We start from the raw sequence: 22,661 nt of genomic DNA, 5'->3' as shown, positions 1-22,661 counted from the left end.
CTCACTAAATCCTCCGCACTAAGCCTTGCCACTCCTGCAGCTACAGAAAAGGGAAAAATTATTACTTCCAGGGACCTGGAACCCAAATTCTGCAGACATGTCTGCCAGAAAGTCTCCCCCAAGTAGTGAGTCCCAGGGAACAAACTGGATTTACTCACTTGACTGAGGTTTTCCATGGGCACAACCTGTGTTTGCAGAAGTGGGTCCTCGAGCGGTGGCTCAGGAACGAGCGAGACACACTGAGGAGCTGCTCCAACAACAGGACTCTCCACCTTTTCTAAATACTGGCATCTCCCAAAAAAGAGAGCTTGCAGATTTAATTAAATTTTACTATTTTATTTGTGAAAAAACTACAAGCAGAATTCATAAATAGACATTTCTATTTAAAGCAGGAAAATGATAAAGTGGCTTCTAATAACAGTCGTGCACATGCCAGTAACAGGAATATATTAACATCTTTTATTTGCTAGACAAAGAGCAGTGTCCAATATAAATTTCCCAAAAACATTTAAGACCTGTGAATTTCTGACCAGTTCACAAAACCACCATTGACACTTTAGCATGAAGATTAAAACAAACCTAACAGGACTGTCAGCTCTAAAGACTTTACAGAGCGGAAAAACTTTCAGAAGCGTTATACAAGCTGTCTTTCTGGGCAAATGAAAAATAGAGCTCGTATAATACATTAACATAAAAATCCACAAGATAAGATTATGTTTTGACATACTTAAACAAGCAATCTATATTTGTCTCCAACAAACAAAGCTAAGGAAATAATGTAACCATCTTTACACAGTAAATTAAGGTTACAAGTCATACACAAGAACAGAACTGCTTGCGCATTAAAAACTGTTCAGCTCCATTGTCATACTCTAAATGTTGGCTCTTAAAACCATTCGGTTACATACAAGCAAAGGTTATTATATAGTCAGCAATTAATAAATTTTCAATAATTTAAGTTTATGGTAGAGCTTAAAAAAGTAGACTGAGAATGATCTTGGTAAGGCAGGTGAAAACATCTCAGTGGAAATAAACTCACAGAAGCTGCTGCCAAATTTTGGATCTGTCCAATTTGAAGCAAAGTTCCAATTGAAATAAATAGCCTGGTGGTGTAAAACGCTGTCACCTTTCCTTTGCAGAACTACGTCAACTGAGCGAGTCAGGCAAGCTGTGTCGGTGTCTGTGTGTGTGTCTGTGTAAGAGTCGAAACTTTGCCATCGTAACACTGTGCTTCACTTACCTGCGTTCTGTGCCACTGAACACCGTGAATCTGGTCCTTCCCTACACTAGTGTTTGCTTGGTTTGGTTCTGGAACACCTTCCCCACCAAGGGCGGGCCACGGCGTGGAGGGAGCCCCACGTGCGGCGCCGCGGGAACGCCAACTTCCGAAATGGTGAAAGCAAACGCTGTCCTTCAAACCCACAACACAACAGCTACGGGTGAGGCTGGGGGTTCAATGCTTAGCTAGCACTTCCTAACTGATTGCAGAATTACAGGTCACTCATTCCAAAGAAATTTTCCCAGCTGTTTATAGCAAGCTACTTCATCGAGGAGGCACGCCAAAGGGACAGATGTTACCGACTTTACCACGAGTAGCTGGGTACGGCGTTAAAGCTTTTCAACTGATCTACAGGTCTAGTTTCACTTGAAAAAGAAGCAATTTCCTGGTACACACAATGCTATTTTTTTTCCTTTTATTTTTTTTTGCACAAATTCCCAGATCCAGCGAAGAAGGTGAGCACGTGGTTTGACTTGAAGCACCAGAATGAGCCCTGCTGAGGCCAGCGGGACCTGCCACTCGCTCACGCTCTTGGCTGGATCACGGCCGAGATGCACGCAAGCCTAATTGATAATGGATCATTTATAAAGCAGTGCAAAATATACAAGTTCAGGGGCATCTTCAAAAAATCTCTCTTAAAAAATTATTCCAATACATTTCAGTAAAATAAATAAATATGGCTGACCAGTTTACCCTCCCTGAGACCCTTAAAGGAATAGTAAAAACTGGAAAAGGAATGTCTTTGCAATATCCCACTAATGTTAAAATGTGGATTGAGATATTCATAGTATTTAAAACTATGTATAATAAATTGTCTTGATGCTCATAGGAAGCATCTGTTTTCCTTTGGTTCTTTAATACTTTTAAAAATGCTTACAAAAGACAGTCTATACTGTGAATATAAGCAGAATTAAGTTGGGGTGCCCATGCTAAAGTTCAGAATAAAACCACTGCTGCCAAGGCACTGTCACTGCACATGCCTTAAAGCAGGGGCCCTACCAGATCCCTTACTCACACATTTCTGTCACCAGTGTGAAAGGAACCTACATCTGCTACTCAAAACCACACAGATTTTAAAAGAAATCTTAAATCAATTGCCTCCACAAAGAGAAATTTCTCTCGCCGAGCAAATAATTCACAATATAACAAGCAGGCACACAGTTGTCAAAATGTGGCCCTCTTTCATCATGCCCAAAAGTTATGCATTTGATGTCAGATGAAGCCACAGCCTCTGCACCTGAAATTACTGCAAAGCACCCTGGGGCCACTAAATAAAGATGAAAAGCCAAAGAGGTTTGGGGTTTGTTTTGTTTTTTTAACAAAAGTTTGTTTCACCTCTTCGGCTGAGTGTTTTTAGCAGGATAATGCATGGAAGGTAAACTGTAAAGCAACACTAACAGGCCAGGAAAAGAAATTATAGTCTGGATAGCTTTAGAGTAAGAATGAAGGAGATGCTGGTCATGAGCATGAGCCACACGTCGCTCACTTGCCAGCACAAAAACTTTTCCCTACTTTTGCTCCCACAGCAGGAGACTCGGAAGTGTCCGAACGCTGACAAGGCCATCACTGGACAAGATGCCGTTCAGAAACCACTCCTGGGACACAGATGGATGCCAAGGAAAAGAGCCACCCCAACAGCATGGACGGGACAGGTGGGACAGGGCTGACAAGCACCGACCCACGCGCAGCTGGAGCGAGCAGAGCTCGGATCCTGAGCTCGGGATTGCTCCCAGGCTCCCTTCAACCCACAGCAACCACTGCAGTTCTAGTTACCTCAGGCACTGAGGCTGCTGGCTGGAATTCATTAACAACACCAACACGTGTGGGACTGGCTGTGCATGACACAGCCACGCTCGTGTTACCAAACACACAGATCTGGGGTGTAACAGCACCAGTCTGGTTGGGAATGCTGCTGCTCCAGCTGGGCATGGACCTGCACATCACCAACCTGAGTGACCCTAGGGGAAACACCAGCTACGTGGAGCAATCCTCTCTCATCTCAGATTCCAAGCTGTAACAATTAAAACCGTGTCCAGTACACTTTAGCCATTGCTTAGGGAAGAAACGGGGAAGGAACAATAGAGAGAACAGGTCCCATCCAGGTTCAAACCTTCAGGAACACTTTTCACCTAAGACCAGTTCCATTTCAGTTTCAGTAATTTCACAGAAGGGGACTGTCCCAGATCTTGAACTGTTCAATTATTTTGTTTTATCACTTCACAGTGTTTCAAGCACCAGCGTTTCCATGTATTGGTTTCAAATAACCCTTTATATATATTTATTTATATATATATTTATATATAATTTATATCAAAACTGATAGTACACAGTATAACTGGAAGAAGAACTGAACTTAAAAAGGATATGTTGAAAGAGGATGGAGTTTGTGAATGCAATAAATAAAGCCCCCTTCCCACCCCACCCACTCCCTACCCCAAAACAAAAAGTTGTCATGTTCATGGAAAATTGTGCACAGCAGATATTATAAAAAAGTAGATTCAGGAGCACATCCAATTATAAATGATTGTTAGGAAAATCATATAAAACAATGGAATACATAAAAGTGTCAAGAGTAATCGCTAGGGTGAGAAATTCCTGGGTGGCCAGATGCCCACGGCAAGCAGAAATTATCCTGGTTGCATCAGTAAGAGGTCGATGTCCGAGAAAGTGTGTTCAAGCACAGAAGAGGCTCTCCAGGATTTGAACAGCGTGGGCAGGTGGAGTGTTTGAATTTCATACCCTGATTCATAGTTTCCACAACTCCATGTGCAATTTTTCAGAAAGATTCGTCGTTGACTGCCGACATGTCCCCCTTGGGCGTGGAGGAACGGGACGAGCCCTTGTCTGTGCTCTCAGAGCCCGAGCTGCTCTGATTCTGTTGTTCTGATCCTGCACTGGAGGTCACTGTAGAAGACGACGTGGATGAAGAGCGAGTCTTTTCTTTAAAGTCTGTGATAATTACTGTGACATTTCCCACTGTGACTGCCAGCTGCTGTGCGGTACTTCTGTCCACATTTTTCAGTCTGGGTCTAAAACGAATGAGAAGACATTTATTAAAAGGATAAAAATAAAGGAGAAAGGGAAAGTTTATTAGGAAAAGCATTTGAAAACAAACTTGGTGTGACTTGTGCTCCCTTGCCTGCACAGTTGGCAGTGGCTGGGAGGAGAACCCAGGCAGGCAGAGTGCTGCAGAGCACAGGACGAAGGTGTGCCCTGCTCCCTGTGCCAGCCAGGCTCCCTGTGCCTCTGAGGGCTGCGGGGCACACTCAGCCCCAGAGAACAACTTGTCTCACAGAGCTCTGCACAGGGAGTCTCTTGCAGGCTTCTTCCTATCCAACCCTGCCAGAAAGGAGGACACCACAGCAGAGCCAAGGGGACAGGAGCCAGAGAGAGCAAAGGATCTCCTCCCCAAGGGGCAGATGAAAGACTTCTCTTATCTAAATTCACCATCTCATCATGTGCCCTGATGTTATGAGACAAGGCTGTGACTCTGCAATACAAAACCACATGAAAGCATTCGGCCACGGCTCTTTCATTCCCCATGCTGGAACTCTGCAGCTGCAAACAACACAGGCACTGGGACAACTTGGCTTCTCTTTCAGCTGCTTTGAGCTTATACAAATCAAATGCCCAATCAGCCTATGGATAAAATAGCTCATAATGTTCCCTCTGGAATTGAGGCTATTGTAAATAAAATCCAAAATGTACAACGGTATTTTTTGCAGCCAGAGCTTTTGGTTAGGGGAAAAAGAAAAGGGTAAAGAAAAAAATACAAACCACCCGAAAAGAACCCACTGGTATTTATTGCTCAGGATTATCTCGGTAATTTGCATGCTGTGTTATCATTCAATTAGTAATGTAGCTAATAAGGGTCGAAGCTCTAGGAAGCTGACATTCAAGCACATTTCACAGGCTGGTCCAAAGCTCTGCTTCAACAAGCCTTGGACACTTCTTCAGCTACCAGCAAATTCCAAGTCAGCTGCAGAGACTGCTGTAATTTACAGCTTTTGCTCCTAATTAAGGGTCAGACTTAAGCAGCAGAATATTCCCAATAGGGAAATTAAAAAGGAGAGTCTTTATACATCAGTGAAAAGTAGCTTGCTGAGAGCTGCCTTATTGAGAGGGATGGAGGGTAGGTTAATTTACTTTGGGATCAAGCTTCAGCTTTTAAACCACTCTGCCTTTTCTCCTCCTCACTTGCAGCACACAAGGCTAGTGCAGTAAAACAGAAAAAGAGGGAATTAAGCTCATTTTCTACCCGCCATGAATACTCAATGGCTTGCAGTGGTAAGTTAACAAGGAGAAAGTCCTTAAGCAGCAGTTATCCAAGTGGTATTCCAAAATCAGAACAGAAAAATGCATTGAGGACAGATGCACAGCTTCCAAAATAGAACAATTGTATTTCTGCAAACTTCCTCACCAAAAATAAAGTTACCGCACCAAAAATAGTACTTTCTTATCTAACCTAGGAGGCTGCTGCAATTTTTAACAAGTTCCACAGGAAGAGCATTTTTAATAGACAGAAAACACAAACAAAACCCCAAAACACTGCTGCACTGGGCTAACACACTCAGTAAAACTCCTTGCAGCAGCCCCATCGCTCCGGGACCGGCCTTTCCAAGCCCAGAGCTGCACTCTGGATTCCCGGGGCAGGGAGACGCTGCACAGACCACTCACAGGAGCTGCCAAGCTGCACAGACAACCACGGGGAGATGAAATGATGCCACCTCGTTTGTGGCTTACAAGAAAGGCCAGCTGGCTCAGCAGGTTTTGAGGTTTCCGCCGGCGCTGCGGTACCGTCCCGGCAGATCCCCCGCACGGCCGCCGGTGTTCCCGGAAGCGCAGCACGAGGACGTATTTTCCTCCCCGAGCCCCGAGTTCCTCTAGGAAACCCAGTCCTTCCTGTAATTTGCCTTGGTCATTTGTTTCCTCTTGTAGTCAGAAACAGCCAAAATGCTGGCCCAGATACCGGAACAGAGCCCGCTGCCTCCGCCTTCCTACAGGGTTGGATGTGAACTCTGGCTATTGCTCGTTAAAAGGTAGCTCTGAGAGGTGTAATTAGTTTTAAAAAAAGAAAAAAATGGAGCGGCCCGTGCATCTTTAAATGGCACAGTGGAAGGGCTGTGGGAAGCAGGGCTGAGGTACAGGATTTCCCCACAGTCCCACTCACAAACACTCACATTATCACTTTTAGAACTGAGCCTCCCAACCATTTCTCTGGGAGGTTTTCAGGGTTTCCCCAGTACAAAGAGTTGATTAAGCACAGATGGTAACCACCAATCTCTTCAGCACATGCATACAATTTTTGCTTCTTATAGAAGAAAGGGATTGGCCCACTCATGTTATTTTGCAAAATTAAACACCCTGATGCTTCAGGTTTATAGCAAAAGGGTTTTATGGCCAAATAAGTGAAGTGTTTCAAAACATTCAATCTGAAAGTACACAGGAAGGCATGGTATAAACCAAGACATATTGTCAGAAACAGGCATGGTATCCAAGAAATTTAAACAGGATTTCTTATCAATCCAGAGAGCCCTAAAAGACAATTTACAAAAAAACCCAGAAAAACTGTTAAGCAATCTGGGCATGAAAAAAACTTCTCATTCTGTAAAAATCAGAAATAGATTCTTGACAGCACTCCTGAGAACACTGAATAGCAAGAAAAGTTCCACTAAATAAAACACTTAAAAAGACAGTTCAAGTAGTAAAGGAGATGAGGTATCCTTTAAAAATACCCAGCTAGACCTAGTACTATTAAGGCTTAATTAGGCCTGGCAAAAGCTTGCCACAAAACACGGACTAAAAGACTTTGCAGTAGACAGAGTGACTCCTTTAATGAGTAAAAACAATTATTTGATGTAATCTCTCAATTTAATATTATGTCATTAGTCAAGTACATCAAGTCTCCTGCATCCTAAGTCTCAAAGTAAGTACCATTTAAAGAAGAACAGGACAAGAAAAGAGTCACTGCAATAAAGCTGCCTCTCCGTAATCAAATCAGGAATGGACACTTCTCTCTTTGGGGGCTGAGGAAGAGTTAACAGCAGTCCTTGCAAACAGCTCAGTCTTGTAGCACAGCAGATTTCACACTGCCCTCACTACATTCCAGTGGGTTACTGTGCAAAGGATATTCCCTCTTTTTACAGATTTTCATGGTATTATTTAAAAACTTCCAAGATAAGAGTTTTCTGTAGTCACACCTTGCCAATTGAATGCCAACAGCATATTTCCCATGTGCTTTACCAGTGTTTGCAGCTAATACTGCCTCAGTTCATGTGGCTTCACTATAAAACACCTATTACAGCACATTTTAAAGAGCTATTCTGCAATTCTTATACAGCCCACACAGGCAAAGCACCCAGTTCAGTTCTGCCTCTTGTAGCTCTCAAGTTCAATAACACAAAAACTGTTCTGTGATGTGAAATTTGATTTAAAAAAATGGAAGAACAGTATAGGCAAGACTAGGAATAAAGACTACATACGCTCATTTCAAACTTAGACAAATATCAAACCAGCCATTTGTGCTTTTTGTTGATAGCAAGATCCTAGCAAATCTGTTCATGTATACTTAGTTCCTGTATACTTGGAAAATTATCTTGACAATTACAGTGACCAAATTACAGATAAGGAAGTAAAAAAGTAACCTTTGTTACTGCTATCAAGAGATGATAAGAATTTGATACGATTGCTGGTTAATGTTTTTCCCCCACTGTGTCTACAGTCAAAAGCATTACTAGTCAACTGAAAATACAATTATTTTAGCAGAGAAATGAAAACAGAATGGACAACAGAATATTTCCAAAGCCTGAATGTGTCCTCACTAGTGGAGTGTTCAAGTGCTCGTACATCAAAAAGAGAAGTGTTTGCTTTTTAACACAGTTCTCAGATACCACAGGCTCAACTTTAGTCTAGAGTTACCTTGAAGTGTGATTTGAGTCGCTGGTCTTTGTTGTAGTATTCCCAGACTGTATGCTGTTTGCTTCACTAGGAGGATCTTTCACAATATCCGACTTTGGTCTGTGAGAATTGGAGGGAAGAGGGAGATTACAATGTTGGTTTAACTGCACAATTAACCAATGCACAGTGCTACCGAAATCACATTACATTTAATACTGCATCCTTCAAACTTACTTGGTCTTCTTGTTAGTGTTCTTCTTTGTAACACTTGGACTAATTTCCTTCTCTTTGTCAGGCTTTTCTTTGTCTTGTTTTTCCACTTTCTCCTTCTTCTCCTTCTTAGGTGGTGGTGGGGTTGCATATTGCTGGGCAACTTGTTGTGCCACCAACTGAGAGTTTATTCTAGGTTTTCTATAATGACAATGAAAAGAAAGATCTATAGTCAGTCTTGCACAGTAAAAATAACTACACTGAGAGCAGTATGAAGATTTACTTCAGCAACCAGGGAAGAATACTTCACTTAAAGAACCAAATGGATGTCCTTATTTGACGTGAAGTACTACTGCTGTTACCAAACAAGACAGAAACATTAAAAGAAAGAAATACTCTGAACTGCTGTTTCATCAGGTTTTAGCATCCAACAATATTAAGTATAATGCTCCCTTTCTTCATCTATGTCATGAAATCACAGCTGATTTTGGGGGGACAGTAGTGAAAAATCAGCTTTCAAGAAGCTGCCAGCCATACACTGTGGCTACACTTTAAGAAAAGGAACAGAATGTGACAACAAAAAAAGTTTCTTGATAAACATCAGCCTCTTTCATATCCTTCAGTTTAATTTCTCAAATAAGCTTCTGGGTCAGCAGCAGCAAACCTTGCACAAATAACAAAGAACAAGAGAAGGTAACTGAGATGACTTTGTCCCAAGAGCCGGGCTGGCAGGAGCACAGGAGACAAGTGGGCATTCACAGTGGCACTGGGAACGGCCGTGCCAGCCTCCGACACACTGTCCTCACACCATTGTCCCCAGCCCCCAGCGTGCTCAGACAAAAAACACAAGCAAGCTGCCTTTCAAAGGCTGCTTCCACTGCAAATTATGGCTTACACAGAGAGGAGCTTTGCATATAACCAATATCTTGGTTATTGATCCTCTCGTACCCCACAGGAATTGGTACCTTTGTCTCTCCTGCATTCCTCATCCAAACTCTACTGTTCTCTCTTGTCAACTCAAAAACTTTTCCCCCGGCATATCACAAAGCAATTTATACTCTGAATACTTCAGCTATTCATGATGAATTCAATTCCTTCAACACTCCAGAAACATCTGTACTCCCTGTGACCACACAGCTCGTGGGAGAGGAACAAAACCAGGTAATCAACTCCCTTAGTCGTCCATAATAAACCAAATACTAATGGCAGCAGTTGCCCAGGCTTGTCCAGAGCTGTTAAATTGTTCACAAATACAATTCAAATTTTGCACATAGCTCAGACTACAGCAGATTGCCAGTGAAAGCTGTACCCAAGTACCATCAGCTATACAGCTGATGAACCGCAGGGGTTTGTGCTGCAGAGCTCTGGACCTGCACCCAGCTTTTACTACAAACATCTAGAGAGGTTTCAAGCACCTACTTAGTGGTGTGATGTGTTGAAAAAAAGTCTAAACATTAATTGCTCACACATAACATTTGCATTGAGAGATTATACACACAAGGGAACACCCAGAGAATTTCTACTCCCTGTCATGGGAAAATCCAAGTATCTGCTAAGCCTCTCTACTGGTTTCCTGTAGAATGGTACCAAGATGTTTTTACTAAAGCCAGCTATATCTAATAATTTTATTTCTCTACCACAGATTATTTTAAAGTCTTTTCAACAAGTTGAAGTCAGGCCCCTGACCCATCTCAACACCTCTGGCAATTGGAATTTTCACCCAACACAGACACTGTAACTCAGTTGATGCTACAATCTGCATACACATCTGAGTAAACAAAGATCTGGCCTTCAGCCTTAAATAACTGTGATACTGAAACATTTGCAGATCACATCAAGCAGTTACCTGTTCCACAGAACAGTGAAGATACTTAGCATCCTTGAACTCCAGTATACAGCAATTTCTGTCTGTATGACTGAGAAGAAACACGTAAAAAGAAGTGGTTTGGTTACATGGAAAAGATTTTCTGATTGATTCAACCACACTAAAAGCTGACAACAGTAACTTGTGTCAAGCAACCTGCTCACCGCCTACTAAAAAAAAAAGATAAAATGTCAAGAAATCTTCAAAGAGAGGGCAGATACCATCTCCCTGCATGATTATACATGATTAACTCACTGCTTGAAGCTTCCACTTCTGTCCAGACTTACAGTTATTTGCTGTTTACACAACCAGCTAAGTCAGAAACCTGAGCCATTCATGGGAAATCCCAATTCATGAACCTGAGAGGTTTTCCCACTTTACACAACTCTGACGTGATCCTTGTGATGTGATTTCCAAGCCTTGAGCCCAACCTGTGCAGCTGCCCTTCCTGTTGCAGAAGTGCTGCACTGCTTGAACAGAGATACAAATCTTAAAATGCAAACTAAAATAAAACCCAAACCTGCATAAATGTGTCCCACTGTATTTCCCTAGAGAAGGCTGGAATGGCAAAAGGACCAGCCTTAAAGCACCCCTGGGGAGACAATGCTCTGTGCTCTTCTATTCTGTACCTGTGACAGCACACTGCATTCATGAAGTTTGATCATTTTCTGGCCAGTCACTGACCTAACCAGCACAGCTTCTCCAAAATCCATATTTACATATTGCCTCTTAGCCACCAGGATGGTTTGCTGGTGAGGGCAAAGCCAAAGCTGGAAGGGAAGAGAGCAGGAAGCAGCCAGGGACCTGTGAGAAGGAGAACCAGCCCTGCCCATGGGTTTGCTCCTGCCATGAGGGAAGGAGCACAAAGCTGCTGGGACTTTGGTCAACACTGAGCATCTTTCAAGGTCTGCTGCACTACTAAAACAGATTTTTTTTTATTAAATCATGCAAATAACCCAACAACTTCCCAGTTCCTAATCTGGCTGTTTCACCCATGCCAGCAGCAAGCTTAGGAAAAGGGTAAAACCCAGGTAATTTAAGTAACTGGCATAGTAATAGTAATAATAATAGGAGTAATAAAATCCTTCAAGTGAGGCCCACACTGCCACTACAGCCAGGACACACTGGTTAAGAGCCCTTTACTAAAAAGCCAAGCAAAGCAAGTCAAGCAGCACATTTTTAACCACAGCAAACTATAACCATAGGAACCACAATTGAGTAAAGCAGCTGCAACATCCAAAACTTACTCCAAGTTTCCCTGCCTACCAAAAATGATTTATTTGGCCACCTCCAAAGTGAATGCTTCAACCCAAATACACCACTATTATATTAAAGTAGTTATCACTTAAGCAGAACAATCTGAACAGGAAATTGCAACTACTTCTAAACTTTATTTTCAAGAATAAACAGCTACAGAAACAAGTATTAACCATTTTTTTATCCCAAAATCTTCTCATCAATTTGCTTTCTGCAACATTCAAGTGTTCAGGTACACAGAGAATACATCTAAGTGACAAAAATCAAACCCTAGCTCAGCTTCTTCAGGCTTTCTAACCAGCACTCATGCTTAAGGAATAGCTATGTTGTGAACAACTAGAAGGTTGGAAGTACCAACACCACTCACAGCTAAAAAGCCTCAACTTCCCAAAAATTATCTGAAGAGATGCAATACTTAGTGTTAGACTTAGTTCTTTTATTTTCAATGCAAGTATCTGAAACAGGTGTGCTCTCTCCTACCTGAACTTCTTTATGATAGTAAAGTTCTGCTTTGCTTGGGCAATTTTCCCCTGATTTAGGTGACAGCCTGAGTAAAGATGCAACACTGATGTGACAAACAAATGCATATAATTTTTCTTTTTACAACATGAAGAGGATTGTCTTCTCCCCCTCTAAAACTAAGAGCAATTAAACAAAATTAAACTGTGCTTTCAAAGTTATGTACAGACAAATTGTTTCACATTAATTGATCTGTAGTTTACATCCCAGGAGAAGACAACTCATGACCTCTGCAACAAGGACACACTGCTGCATGAAAAAGATGAAATATATTTGTCTGCTCTAAGAATTGCTGTGGCACCTGGGTCTCTTCACCATCAACTCCCGTAAATGATGCACACAAATAATCTTTACTACCTTTTAGTAACAGACTTCACAGAAACACTGTGCCTGAAAATAAAAACTATATGCAAATATACATATATATACACACACACACACTATATGCAAATATTGTACCCTCAAATTGCCATGTGAAGTGACACTGGGATGTTTCACTCATGGGAAGTGGAATAAATGTATGACTTTTCTGAAGGGCTCACTACCTACACTGCTGTGTTCTTTTAATAAATTAAAAATTAAAAAGCAAAGGGTAACTTTAAGGTTCTGGCAAGTAGTGTTTCACTATTGCATTTCCTTCTGTATCTCAAAACTTCCCTTTAAAGCACGCCTCAGGATCAAATCCAAGAGCATGGACACCAAGGAATTCTGCTGCTCCACTCACAGCCCCTGCAAGCAGGCTCAGGAGTGCAGCAGCACAAACCACCACACATCCAACACGGGAGTTACTCTGACCTGGATTTCAAAAGGGATATAGGAGGATATGCTGCACCTCATTTTTCATGTGAATAAGTTCTGTATCTGTTTGGGATTTCTCTGGCCACACTGCCTTGAGAAAAGGGAAGGCACCTGTCTCCTGCAGACACCAGGGAACAGGACTGGGCTTTATCCCTACAGCACCACAGACCTGGAGGGACCCCAGCAATCCCCAGGAACGTGGATCTAATTACAACTGCTCTGACTTCCCTACAACTATGTTATCAGAAGAATGAAAGTGGCATCGAGTGGGATTTCAGAGTCAAAAGCCACATGTAAAGTGAAGTAGGGAGGATTTGGATAATTTCATGCTGTTCTGGCTTTGATGCACGCGGTGATAGCAGCTGACCTCTGCGCGGCTCCGCGGTGCTCTGAGAAAATGTTTCATGCACTGTGCAGTGTGAAGTACATGATTATTTTAATAAGCCCAGTCACACATGAATATATCTTTGCTCAAAGAAAAACAAGAAAACAAGACTAAAAGTATTTACAGTGTTTATAAAACAGTTAGTGCCAAAACACTTATACAACAAGCATCCTTCTGAGCATGAAGCAGGATTAGAAACTAACCCATGAGCACAAACTAAATTAACATCTCCTCAAAAGAATTTTACATCCAGAAGAACCAAAGCTTTGGAGAAATTAAGCTGTAGACATGATGGGGTGAGCCACTATTCCTACATGAATATTTTCCAGCTCATTTGTGATGACCACAGGGTCCTTTTTAGCAACAAGAACAAGGATGAACGGACACATTGTCCTTAGAGTAGAACTGCAAAGCAGCATGGAAGCTGTATACATTTATCTCCAGTTCTCCACGTGATCCAGCAAACAAAGCAACAATAACAACAGTAGACTAGAAGGACAAACTGCAAGAAATATATGACTGAGCAGTGTTTTTGTGGAAGAAAAGATTTTTCCTTTAACACTGATGTGCTAGCACCGTGTTTCTATTTAGAAGACAGACATTTAAAAATACAGAAGTCCATCAAAGGAACACCCACTTTTGGGCTCCAGGTGTTGGGCACAGCAACAAGTTTGAAAGATTCCAAGTGTAAGTTTTGGAATATTTTAGAAAAAACATGAAAGAAAACAATAGCTTCACACAAAGAGAGCAACTATTTGTCACAAAATAAACTAAGTACATTTGAAAGTGTACAGCCACCTCCAAAAACTGTTCAACTGTTCAGTCCTCCTTGACCATCCAGCCCGTGTTCTACCTCCTTGCAAGAGTCAAGAACAGGCAACAGAGATAAAGAAGCCTCAGCTTTGCTGATAACTATTCCTGGCCATGACTACAAACCTTGAGCTGTTCACATTTCAGAAGTGTTTTAAATTTTTCGTTTCTCCACCAGAAGTTTTTAGAGTTCAGCTCACTTCTCACACTGAACAATCTTCCCCCACCCCCATGCCATCCCATACTTATGTGTGTAAACTTTAAAAAGTTCACAATTATTTGCAGTACTTAATATTTACTGGGCTCACACAAAGCTGCCAATTCTTTGCCTTTTTGGATGAAAACCTGCTTTTCTTCTGGTTTTCCCCATTTTCTTTTGAATCAAATAAGAATGAGAATGTTATTAAATGAAACAAAAGCTGCCACTGGCATATACAGAACAGGACAGGCATTCCTGGCTGCTGGGAAGTGTCTGGTCAGTGCCACCAGCATAGACTGAATGATGCCTGTAAAAAAAAAATACTCCATTCTTGCTTATTACAGAAGCCTCAGCATGACTTTTTAAAAAATATTTGGGCATGTTTACAAATCAAAGTGTATAAATAAAAGAGGTTTATTCCCAGAGATGTCACTGTGCATATTCTGCAGCTCATGTTTCTGATTTTTTTTTTGTAAAAACGTGCAAAAACAGTTCTAAGAGAGTCCCAGAACTGCTCTATAAGCTATTCCACTATGACTACTCAACAGTACAGTGTAATAGGTTTTTCAGTACTTTTCCAGTTCTTTTTTAATATACATTGTTCCATATAATCCCATTACAAAAATCTGAAGTCAGGGCCTTAAGATGTTTTTGGAAACAATTTGACCAGAATTTTGCCACCCCAAAATGAAGTACAGAACTCCTCAAAACACCCATTCTATTACAGTACAGAACTAGAAACTGCAAACTGAATGCAAACATGGAAGTAAGTCTGGACCATTCACCTCCTATCAAATTAAGAAACATCTTATATGGTGCTTCTTGCACAGCTGGACTTAGGACCTGGTGGGCAGCCAGCAAGAAAGGAGCCCTGAGCCAGAAAACGGGGCTATTTGGGATTTTGTTGGAAAATTTTCAGCAGAGAAGCATCACTGTTTGCATTTTTGCAAGCATTTGGCCTCTCTTTTGGTTTGTTTTGCGTTTTTTTTTTCCACTGGGAAACTGATAAATCACAGAGTGGGTTTTCTGGTTAAAAAGGGCTGAACCTGAGTGACCACAAACCTGGGTCTGTTCTACCAAATGCCATGGGCTCTGCTCCTTGTCCATGCCTATCACACAACACTATAAAAACATTCAAAAAGAGATATCTAACACTGTATGGTGCATGTGCTTTGGACCATAGGTTTATCCTGAGGAGGGTTAACCCTGTGTTAAATCCTCTGTGGAGGGTTCCTGATACTGAGCAGTTTCAAGACAGCAGCAAACAGCAGCTTCTGTACACTCTGGAGGACAGAGAGCCAAAAGCAAGAGTTAAACAGAAGTTGTTCTTCAGGCTTCTTTGCTACCAGAGTGAGGATTGAAAATAGCAGTGATGATGAGTAACAACGCTGAGTATCAGTTATTGGAACAGAGCCTGACGTTTACTTAAGCGCTAATACCGTGAAATTTAACTTACTGTGTCTGCAGGAGGCAAAACAAAAGGCACGCTGAAGTTCTGGAAGAAAGGCTGCTGTTCCTCCTTTCAGAGGAAAAGCCTGCCTGGAAGCACAGTCGGTGCTGGCAGCCTCACCTGCCTGCTCACCTGTAGCACCCATCTAAGCAGATCATTTCATATCTAATCTGTACTAATGAGTGCTAGTGAAAGCCCTGAGGCTGCCCAGCAGAGGCTCATCCCACAGCTGCTGTCTCTGCCTAGTCCAAATCCCTAGAAAACATTTCCTTGGATGTTCCCAGCCAGTCCTGGATCATCCCTGGAGCTGCAGCCCCCACAGCTCCCTGTCAGTGCGCAGTGCTGGAGCTCTGGGTGTGTATAAATAAATAAATATATTCACACACCACACCCAGCAGGACAGTGCTGAAGAGCTGTGTACTCTAAGGATTGTTCTGTGCTCATCTGCTGGAATTAACTTCCAATAGGAATGTCTTTTAAGGACTACAGTGGGGAAATGCGTGAAATAGCTTTTTCTGCTTTCATTTAAAAAGTAACATTTCCTTAAATAAGGGTTTCAACACCCTTAATTAAACAAGTATAAAATTAGTAAAGAATTGGCAAAACACCAAATTTACCACGTTTTAAGACCATTTTTGTCTCGTTTGATGGGGAAGCAGAACTGTCCAAGTGATCACAATTTCATTATGCTTACAAATACTATAAAATTACTACTTCTGATTCATGCCTCTATACAAAATATTCCCTCTCTGGGAGTGTTCAAGACCAAGCTGGACGAGGCTTTAAGCAACCTAGCCTAGTGAAAGGTGTCCCTGCCCATGGCAGGGGCGTGGAACAAGATGACCTTTAAGATATCTTCCCACCCAAACCATTCCAGGATTCTGTGACTCTGTAAGACTAAAGTACATAGACAGAAATACAGTTTTTCAGATGATTTCTTGCTCCATTATTTTACTTAAAAAAAAAAAAAAAAAGTTTCTATTAAGATTTTTAATGGTCCATTTAAAAAAAAACCATAAATTAAGAAAATAGAGGACAATACATCTCTTCTGCTTAAAACAAAACTCGCAATATGTAATAGATTAAAATGGCATAAACTCCCAATTGCAACATCACCCTAAATTCCAGCTGAATAAGAACAACTTTACAACTCCCCTTCTTGCCCTCTACCACCAGCAGTGGTTTGGTCCAGACCTATGCACTCCAGAAAGAGCATTGCTTCCTATTAATTTATTGCATTTACAGGGAAGAAGTTCTACAGCAACAGCAAAATTGTGTGAACATACACAAAAACCACAAATGAAATGAGATGCAACTGGAAATGTAAAGATCATCCTGAGTCCAAACCTGAAAAGATGGCCTTGAGTTTCCAAAATCATTCCACTTAGCTATGCCAATTTCCTTGGTCACCAACAATTTTAGTTCTATGTTGCAAGTGCTGCATAAGCTTAATTTCTGGAAACTTACTGCAACTGCCCTGCTTGTGCTATTGACCCATCACAGATCCACTTGAAGCTTCAGTTTAATCCATCACTGAAAATTCCAATCGCTACTTCGCACTCCCAAAGAGGAGAATTTATCATGCAGCTGCTTCTGGTGTTTTCATCTATGGGCATACCTGACTGCAAAATACCAAATGTTCCATGATTTACAGGGACTTACAAAGTTGTTATGGAAAATCACTGATCTCAGCACAAAATTTACTTGCCTACAAGCACCAGAATGATGATAAAACTAAGGCCATTTTACTTGCTTGACAAAAATAAGCTGCTCTCACTAGCAAAAATTCAAAAACACATCATAAAGCTGGAAGCAGGCAAGATGCGTATAATAAAATACATGGATTTACAACAAAAACAATTATTTAAAATACTTCTCATTTAACTGTTTATTAAGTTACATGTAATCCTGAGAAAAGCACACTGGTTCAAAACTTCCCGGTGAGTAACAAAGTACACTTGGACAGCATAAGGGGACAAATGAATCTGATAAAAATTTAACACGTAGATTCCCCAAACTGCTTGTGGTTATTGTACAATAAATTCAAATAACAAAAATATGAGGAAAATAATAGTTTTTAGCACTAAAGCTAGAAACCAGGAATACCAGGCTTGGTGTTATAAAAGTACCTTATCACTGGAGCCAATATATGTATTTCTGTTTCAGACACTGAAATCCTGACCAATAATAGAAATTGTCACATATAATCCATCTTGACATGTCCCATCTGTGAGCATCTGCCTCCAGCTTTTGGGATACTCAGGTCTCACACTTCAAAATCACACCAGGAGAGAGACCAAACTTGGAAAACAAGGAACAAAAATGAGAGATGCAGAGAAAATATGCTCCCTACAAAAAAAAAAGATATGTCAGTTAAATTCTCAAGCTGATCCCCTATCACCAGTCCAGAATTTAGAGAACAGTGCTTAAATGCACATAATATTTACTGTGTGAAAAATGCAAATCACTTGAATACCCAACCAGTGGATAGAGAGGCTTTTCTTAAAAACAATGAAAGAATTTCTACTAAGCAACTCTTGCAAAGTGCCCTCAAAATATGTGGGCTGGTTTATCAGAGCAAAATTCTGCTACACTTGCATGACACTGGAATACTGTACACTTAAAAATGAAGACTTCTCTAACATTTACCAACCAGAATAAGTCCAGATAGGAGCAAAATGACAAATTACCATTTCTACCACATATTCTGAATAAACTTAGTAGGCCCTAAATCCCTAGGGATGCCACTAAAAGAAAAAGAGTGCCAATTGAGCAAGGCAGTAATTTTACTTCAGCTACATCACACACTGCAGGCTTTACCTAAATGAGCAAAACTTGAGGCTTTTCCAGCAAGCCAAACCTCCTTATTATTAAAAGAACATCAATGATAGGATTTCCTCTCATATGAAAGCAGCATTTCAAGAGCCCTTGAACAGCCAGGAATGCAGCTTCATGACAAAGCCCCAGCCTGTAGCAGCCGTGCACTTTGAGAGAGACATCAGGGCTGCTCCAAGCTGGAGCAGACACTGCCAGGGAAGCAGCACAGGGTCCCACAGGTACCAGTGAGTGGTACCCCATCTACCCCTTGACACCTCTGTCCCAGCACCATCAGCAATGAAAAGGTCACTGCCAGTGGTTTAGAGAAAACCCCACTGCTCAATAACCCAGCTTGCTTTTATAAACATGCCAAGAAATAAAAGCTGCTCTGAAGGACGGGGCAGGCAGACATGCGTTTTCAAAAGGCCACCATGTGCTCAGAGGAGCTCTTTTTCTCCATTGTGTTCTCTGAACACAATGTGATAAGTGAACACAGATGTACCAGTGACATTTGGGGGTGTCCAGCTCCAGCAATCCTGCACACGCTGCCGCTGCCCGGGAAAGCCGCAGGGAAAATCAGGCTGCTGTCGATAGCTGCTGTGCAGGCACCGTGGGAACAACACAGCCCCAGAGCACTGAAACTTTTGCTTTCAGAATTATTACTCCTGGGCGTGAGGAACTGACCCAGATGGTTTCAAAATTTGCCAGGAAACAATATTACAATACTCAGTTTGAAAGCTCTTCCTCCCACTAGGCTAGAAAGCCTTAGAAGAAGCTAAGTAAACTCTGGTTCCCACTTGGAGTACCAGTGTGAGTTACCTGTATGTGCCTAGCATGATGTAGGACAGGGCAACACAGCTACCTTTGTAAATAAAACTAGCAGAGAGTGCTCTCCTACACAACAAAAAGCCAGGAATAACTAATTACAACAACAGAAACATTTCCGAGCTCTCCGGGAGCCAACTTCTGATCTGCGGATAACAATGATAACTACTTGTCCAGACAAACTATCATTTTTCAAGAAAGTTCTCAGATAAGAGAATCTTGAGCCTAAATGCTGATTTTATTGTCCTACCACTGTTTTCATCCTGACGACTCCTACTTTGCAGCTTTGCATATACTCACATGGCTTGTGTTTATTTGTATGTACCTGAACACACCCAACCAAAATCCTGAACTGCCATCAGTCTGGTACAAGTCCCAAGGAGGGAAAGCAGGCAAATTCAGCGAAGAGCTCTTTTCCCCCCACCTCTTAATTCTTCAAACAACTCTGGTGTTCCACCCTGGAGAAGTGGTTAGTCTCACTGAAAACTACCGGTTACACTGTGATCCTGCGCCAGCGGCAAATCACTCCAACTGCCCTGGCACCATCATTTAAAGTCATTTTCCATTTAAAGACTCTCACATCAGCGCCAGCACAGCCTTTCATTACCCATCCCACTTAATACCCACAATCTCTCCACAGCTCACTCGCTCGGTCTCCACTGACCAGGCAGCACACAGAGACTGATGTGTGGATTATTGGGATTCCTAATGCTTCTCTCCCCGCTGGCCGAGCACGGAGCTCTTGGCAGCCTGCCTGACCCGCAACACGTGTGGGTTTGTCAGCCTAATGCACTCTGTCATCTGCACAGGCTCGGGGCGAAGCAGGCCCCACAGCTCCCAACACTTCCAGCTACTTCACTTCCCAGCCCTGGTGGAAAAGGAGGTACAGAAGTGACTGTCTGGGTGTTTGCCACCGTTTGATTTCCGAGAGGCAAATACGTGAGGTAAGAACAGCAGCATCCAGCACAACCCTTTAACCAAAGGCTGGAGAGTCAACACGAGGCTTTCTGGTACAAAACATCCGTCCTTACTTGACTGTTGTCTTGCAATGACTCAAAATCTGCACATCAACAATATAGATCTGAGTAATTTCTTTTTATATAACCTACCTTCTGTTAAACTAAATAATGACAGTGAAAATTCAAAGACACTGACTCAAAAATGATTTGTGACCAAGTCAGTTGCCACTAATTAAGTTTAAGGACTTGTTAAACTGTCCCTATGCCTGCCAATTAGTCAGGACATAAAGAAATGAGACTTGGGCATTTTTCTGTATAAAAGATATACTGAGGTATTTTTAGGCGTGAGACAATGCATCAGCCCTGTAAATCCCACTGTAAATTCTGACAGGATGAATATACAACAGGAAATACCATGCAACGTGCAAATAGCAAATAAATGCAAATTTACCATCATGCGTAACTAAGAAGTGTAATGAAAAGTGAAACTGGTTTGTAGATGAATGAAATACAGAAGCCGTCAGAGATCTTACTTGGAAATTGAAGAAAAGAATACTCAGAATACAGCTGAAATTTCACTTCCTCTGTACAACAAAAGAGAACAGAAAGCTCAAGAACAGCACATGGCATATCCTCTACAATCTCCTCAGACAACACACACTGCCCTGACACACCAACACTTTCTACTTTATATCTGATGTCATATTACAGAGATTTTGTGAATTATATGAGCAGGGAAAGATAAAACTACCAACTATGTAACTAAATACAGGGACTTTTAGACAACATATTACAACTCTTTTTGGTGCTAATAAACACACATGAGTTGTTTTTGACTAGCAAACATGGTAACAAAAAACTATTTTTTAACAAAACAACTTTGTTACCGTGTTTGCTAATCTAAAATAATTGACACTACTAAGCTACATTGGGTTGGGTTCTGGTTCAAGTGAATCATCCAGCATCACAATACCCAGGCACCTCAATCTCAGGTGTACTTACTAAGATACCCCTTGGTTAGGGTTTATTTCCATTTAACTACAGGGGAAGGTTTTTTGGGCTCTGGGACTACACCCCACTGGTGATAAACATCTACCAGATTAGAGAAATTACTCGCTTCTGGAGACTTACAAGAATGACTCAGTGGGATTCTGCTATGTTATGCTGCTTCTTCCTCTAATTTCTTACTGGATTTGTGCAGCTAAATGCTTATCACTAGAATTTCCAAGTTAAAGCAAGCTAAAAACAGAACCTTGTTTTTACTCGAACGCATTGCGGAAAACAGAGTTGAGCAACCACTTCCTAAGGAGCTCCTACCCGCACTCTGCACCAAAACTGGGGAGTAAAAGAGCACAAGCTATGGGGTTAGCATAACTTTGTGAGCAATTACACACATATGAACCATCTAGAGGAAAAACAAGAAAATATTTTTCATCACCATCTCTTTTCATAATGCCTGGAGTCACTTAGAGCAGCAGCAAGTGCCAGGATTCAAACCAAACAAACCTCCCCCATCTGTCTGCACTGCCTACATGAGACAGCCCTGCCTGTTCCTGCCATTCCTGCTTCCCAAACCCACCTATTCCCCCTTGATGAACCCACAAAGCCACAGGGGTTGGCACCAGCGCAGTGGCGGCTTTGTCATTCATGGTAAACAGTGAGGAAGGTTCTGAGTACTGAAGCCCCAGAATGAGTATTTACAGCCTGACCTGGAATCTAAAACGTCTAATAACATCTTTAAAAGCTGAGTAGCAACTTGGAAAAACATGCAGGCTTAAGCTGACTGCTTGAAATTGATCACTTCTACTAAAAACACTGGGGTATGTGCGGCAGGAAAGGTTGAATCAACCCCTTCATCTGCAGTAACACAAATTTTTGCTTTTCCACTAAGTTTCCTCAGAAGAAATTGCAAGCAATCAAATACCACAGAAAAACACATGGAAAATATCATTATGGCACAAAAACAAAAGCAGAAAAGCTTTTATGTGCCTCCTTTTAACAAAAGAAAGTCCACTTGACTGACTTGAGCCCACACCCCGAGGCAGGGGCTTGGTTTGGTTTTGTTTCTGTTTATTTCACCGTTTCCCTGTTTATTCAGCTTCTTCCCTCCCCCGGTGGCAGCCAGGGCAGCACGGGCAGGAAGCTCCATCCAAAACCAACAAGCAGCCCTTGATCCTGACAGCCACTCCATGCTGCTCTTTGAACCACAGATAGCCAGTGTCCTTGTGAACCTAGAAAAAGCTTCAAGTCTCCTCTAAAGGAAAAGGCAGCAAATCACTTCAGAGCTTCCTTGAAAAGAATTCCTATGTTTGACTCCAAGTGTCACATTAAGCTCAAAGAAGGTGGTGGAGGTGAAGAGGGAAAAGCCAACAAGTTACACAGTCAAAGCTTG

The 22,661-nt window shown here is 41.8% G+C and overlaps 1 protein-coding gene across 2 annotated transcripts in view; it reads right to left on the bottom strand.

The window, feature by feature from the left end:
- Positions 1 to 320: 320 nt before the first annotated feature.
- LOC121352432 (RING1 and YY1 binding protein) overlaps positions 321 to 22,661 on the bottom strand; it is a 42,155-nt gene continuing 19,814 nt past the window's right edge. For both annotated transcript variants that reach the window (XM_041465389.1, XM_041465380.1), the window contains 3 exons: positions 8,411 to 8,587; positions 8,198 to 8,296; positions 321 to 4,308 (listed from right to left, as the gene is read on the bottom strand). In XM_041465389.1, coding sequence (XP_041321323.1) covers positions 4,056 to 4,308; positions 8,198 to 8,296; positions 8,411 to 8,587 — 529 coding nt within the window. In that variant the 3' untranslated portion in view covers positions 321 to 4,055. The remainder of the gene's footprint in view (positions 4,309 to 8,197; positions 8,297 to 8,410; positions 8,588 to 22,661) is intronic.

This window comes from Pyrgilauda ruficollis, unplaced genomic scaffold (assembly GCF_017590135.1).
Source record: "Pyrgilauda ruficollis isolate IOZ18807 unplaced genomic scaffold, ASM1759013v1 scaffold10, whole genome shotgun sequence".
In the NCBI taxonomy this organism is placed as follows: Eukaryota; Metazoa; Chordata; class Aves; order Passeriformes; family Passeridae; genus Pyrgilauda; species Pyrgilauda ruficollis.
The sequence above is the reverse complement of the archived record's forward strand: the minus strand, read 5'-3'. Positions and strand labels throughout refer to the sequence as shown.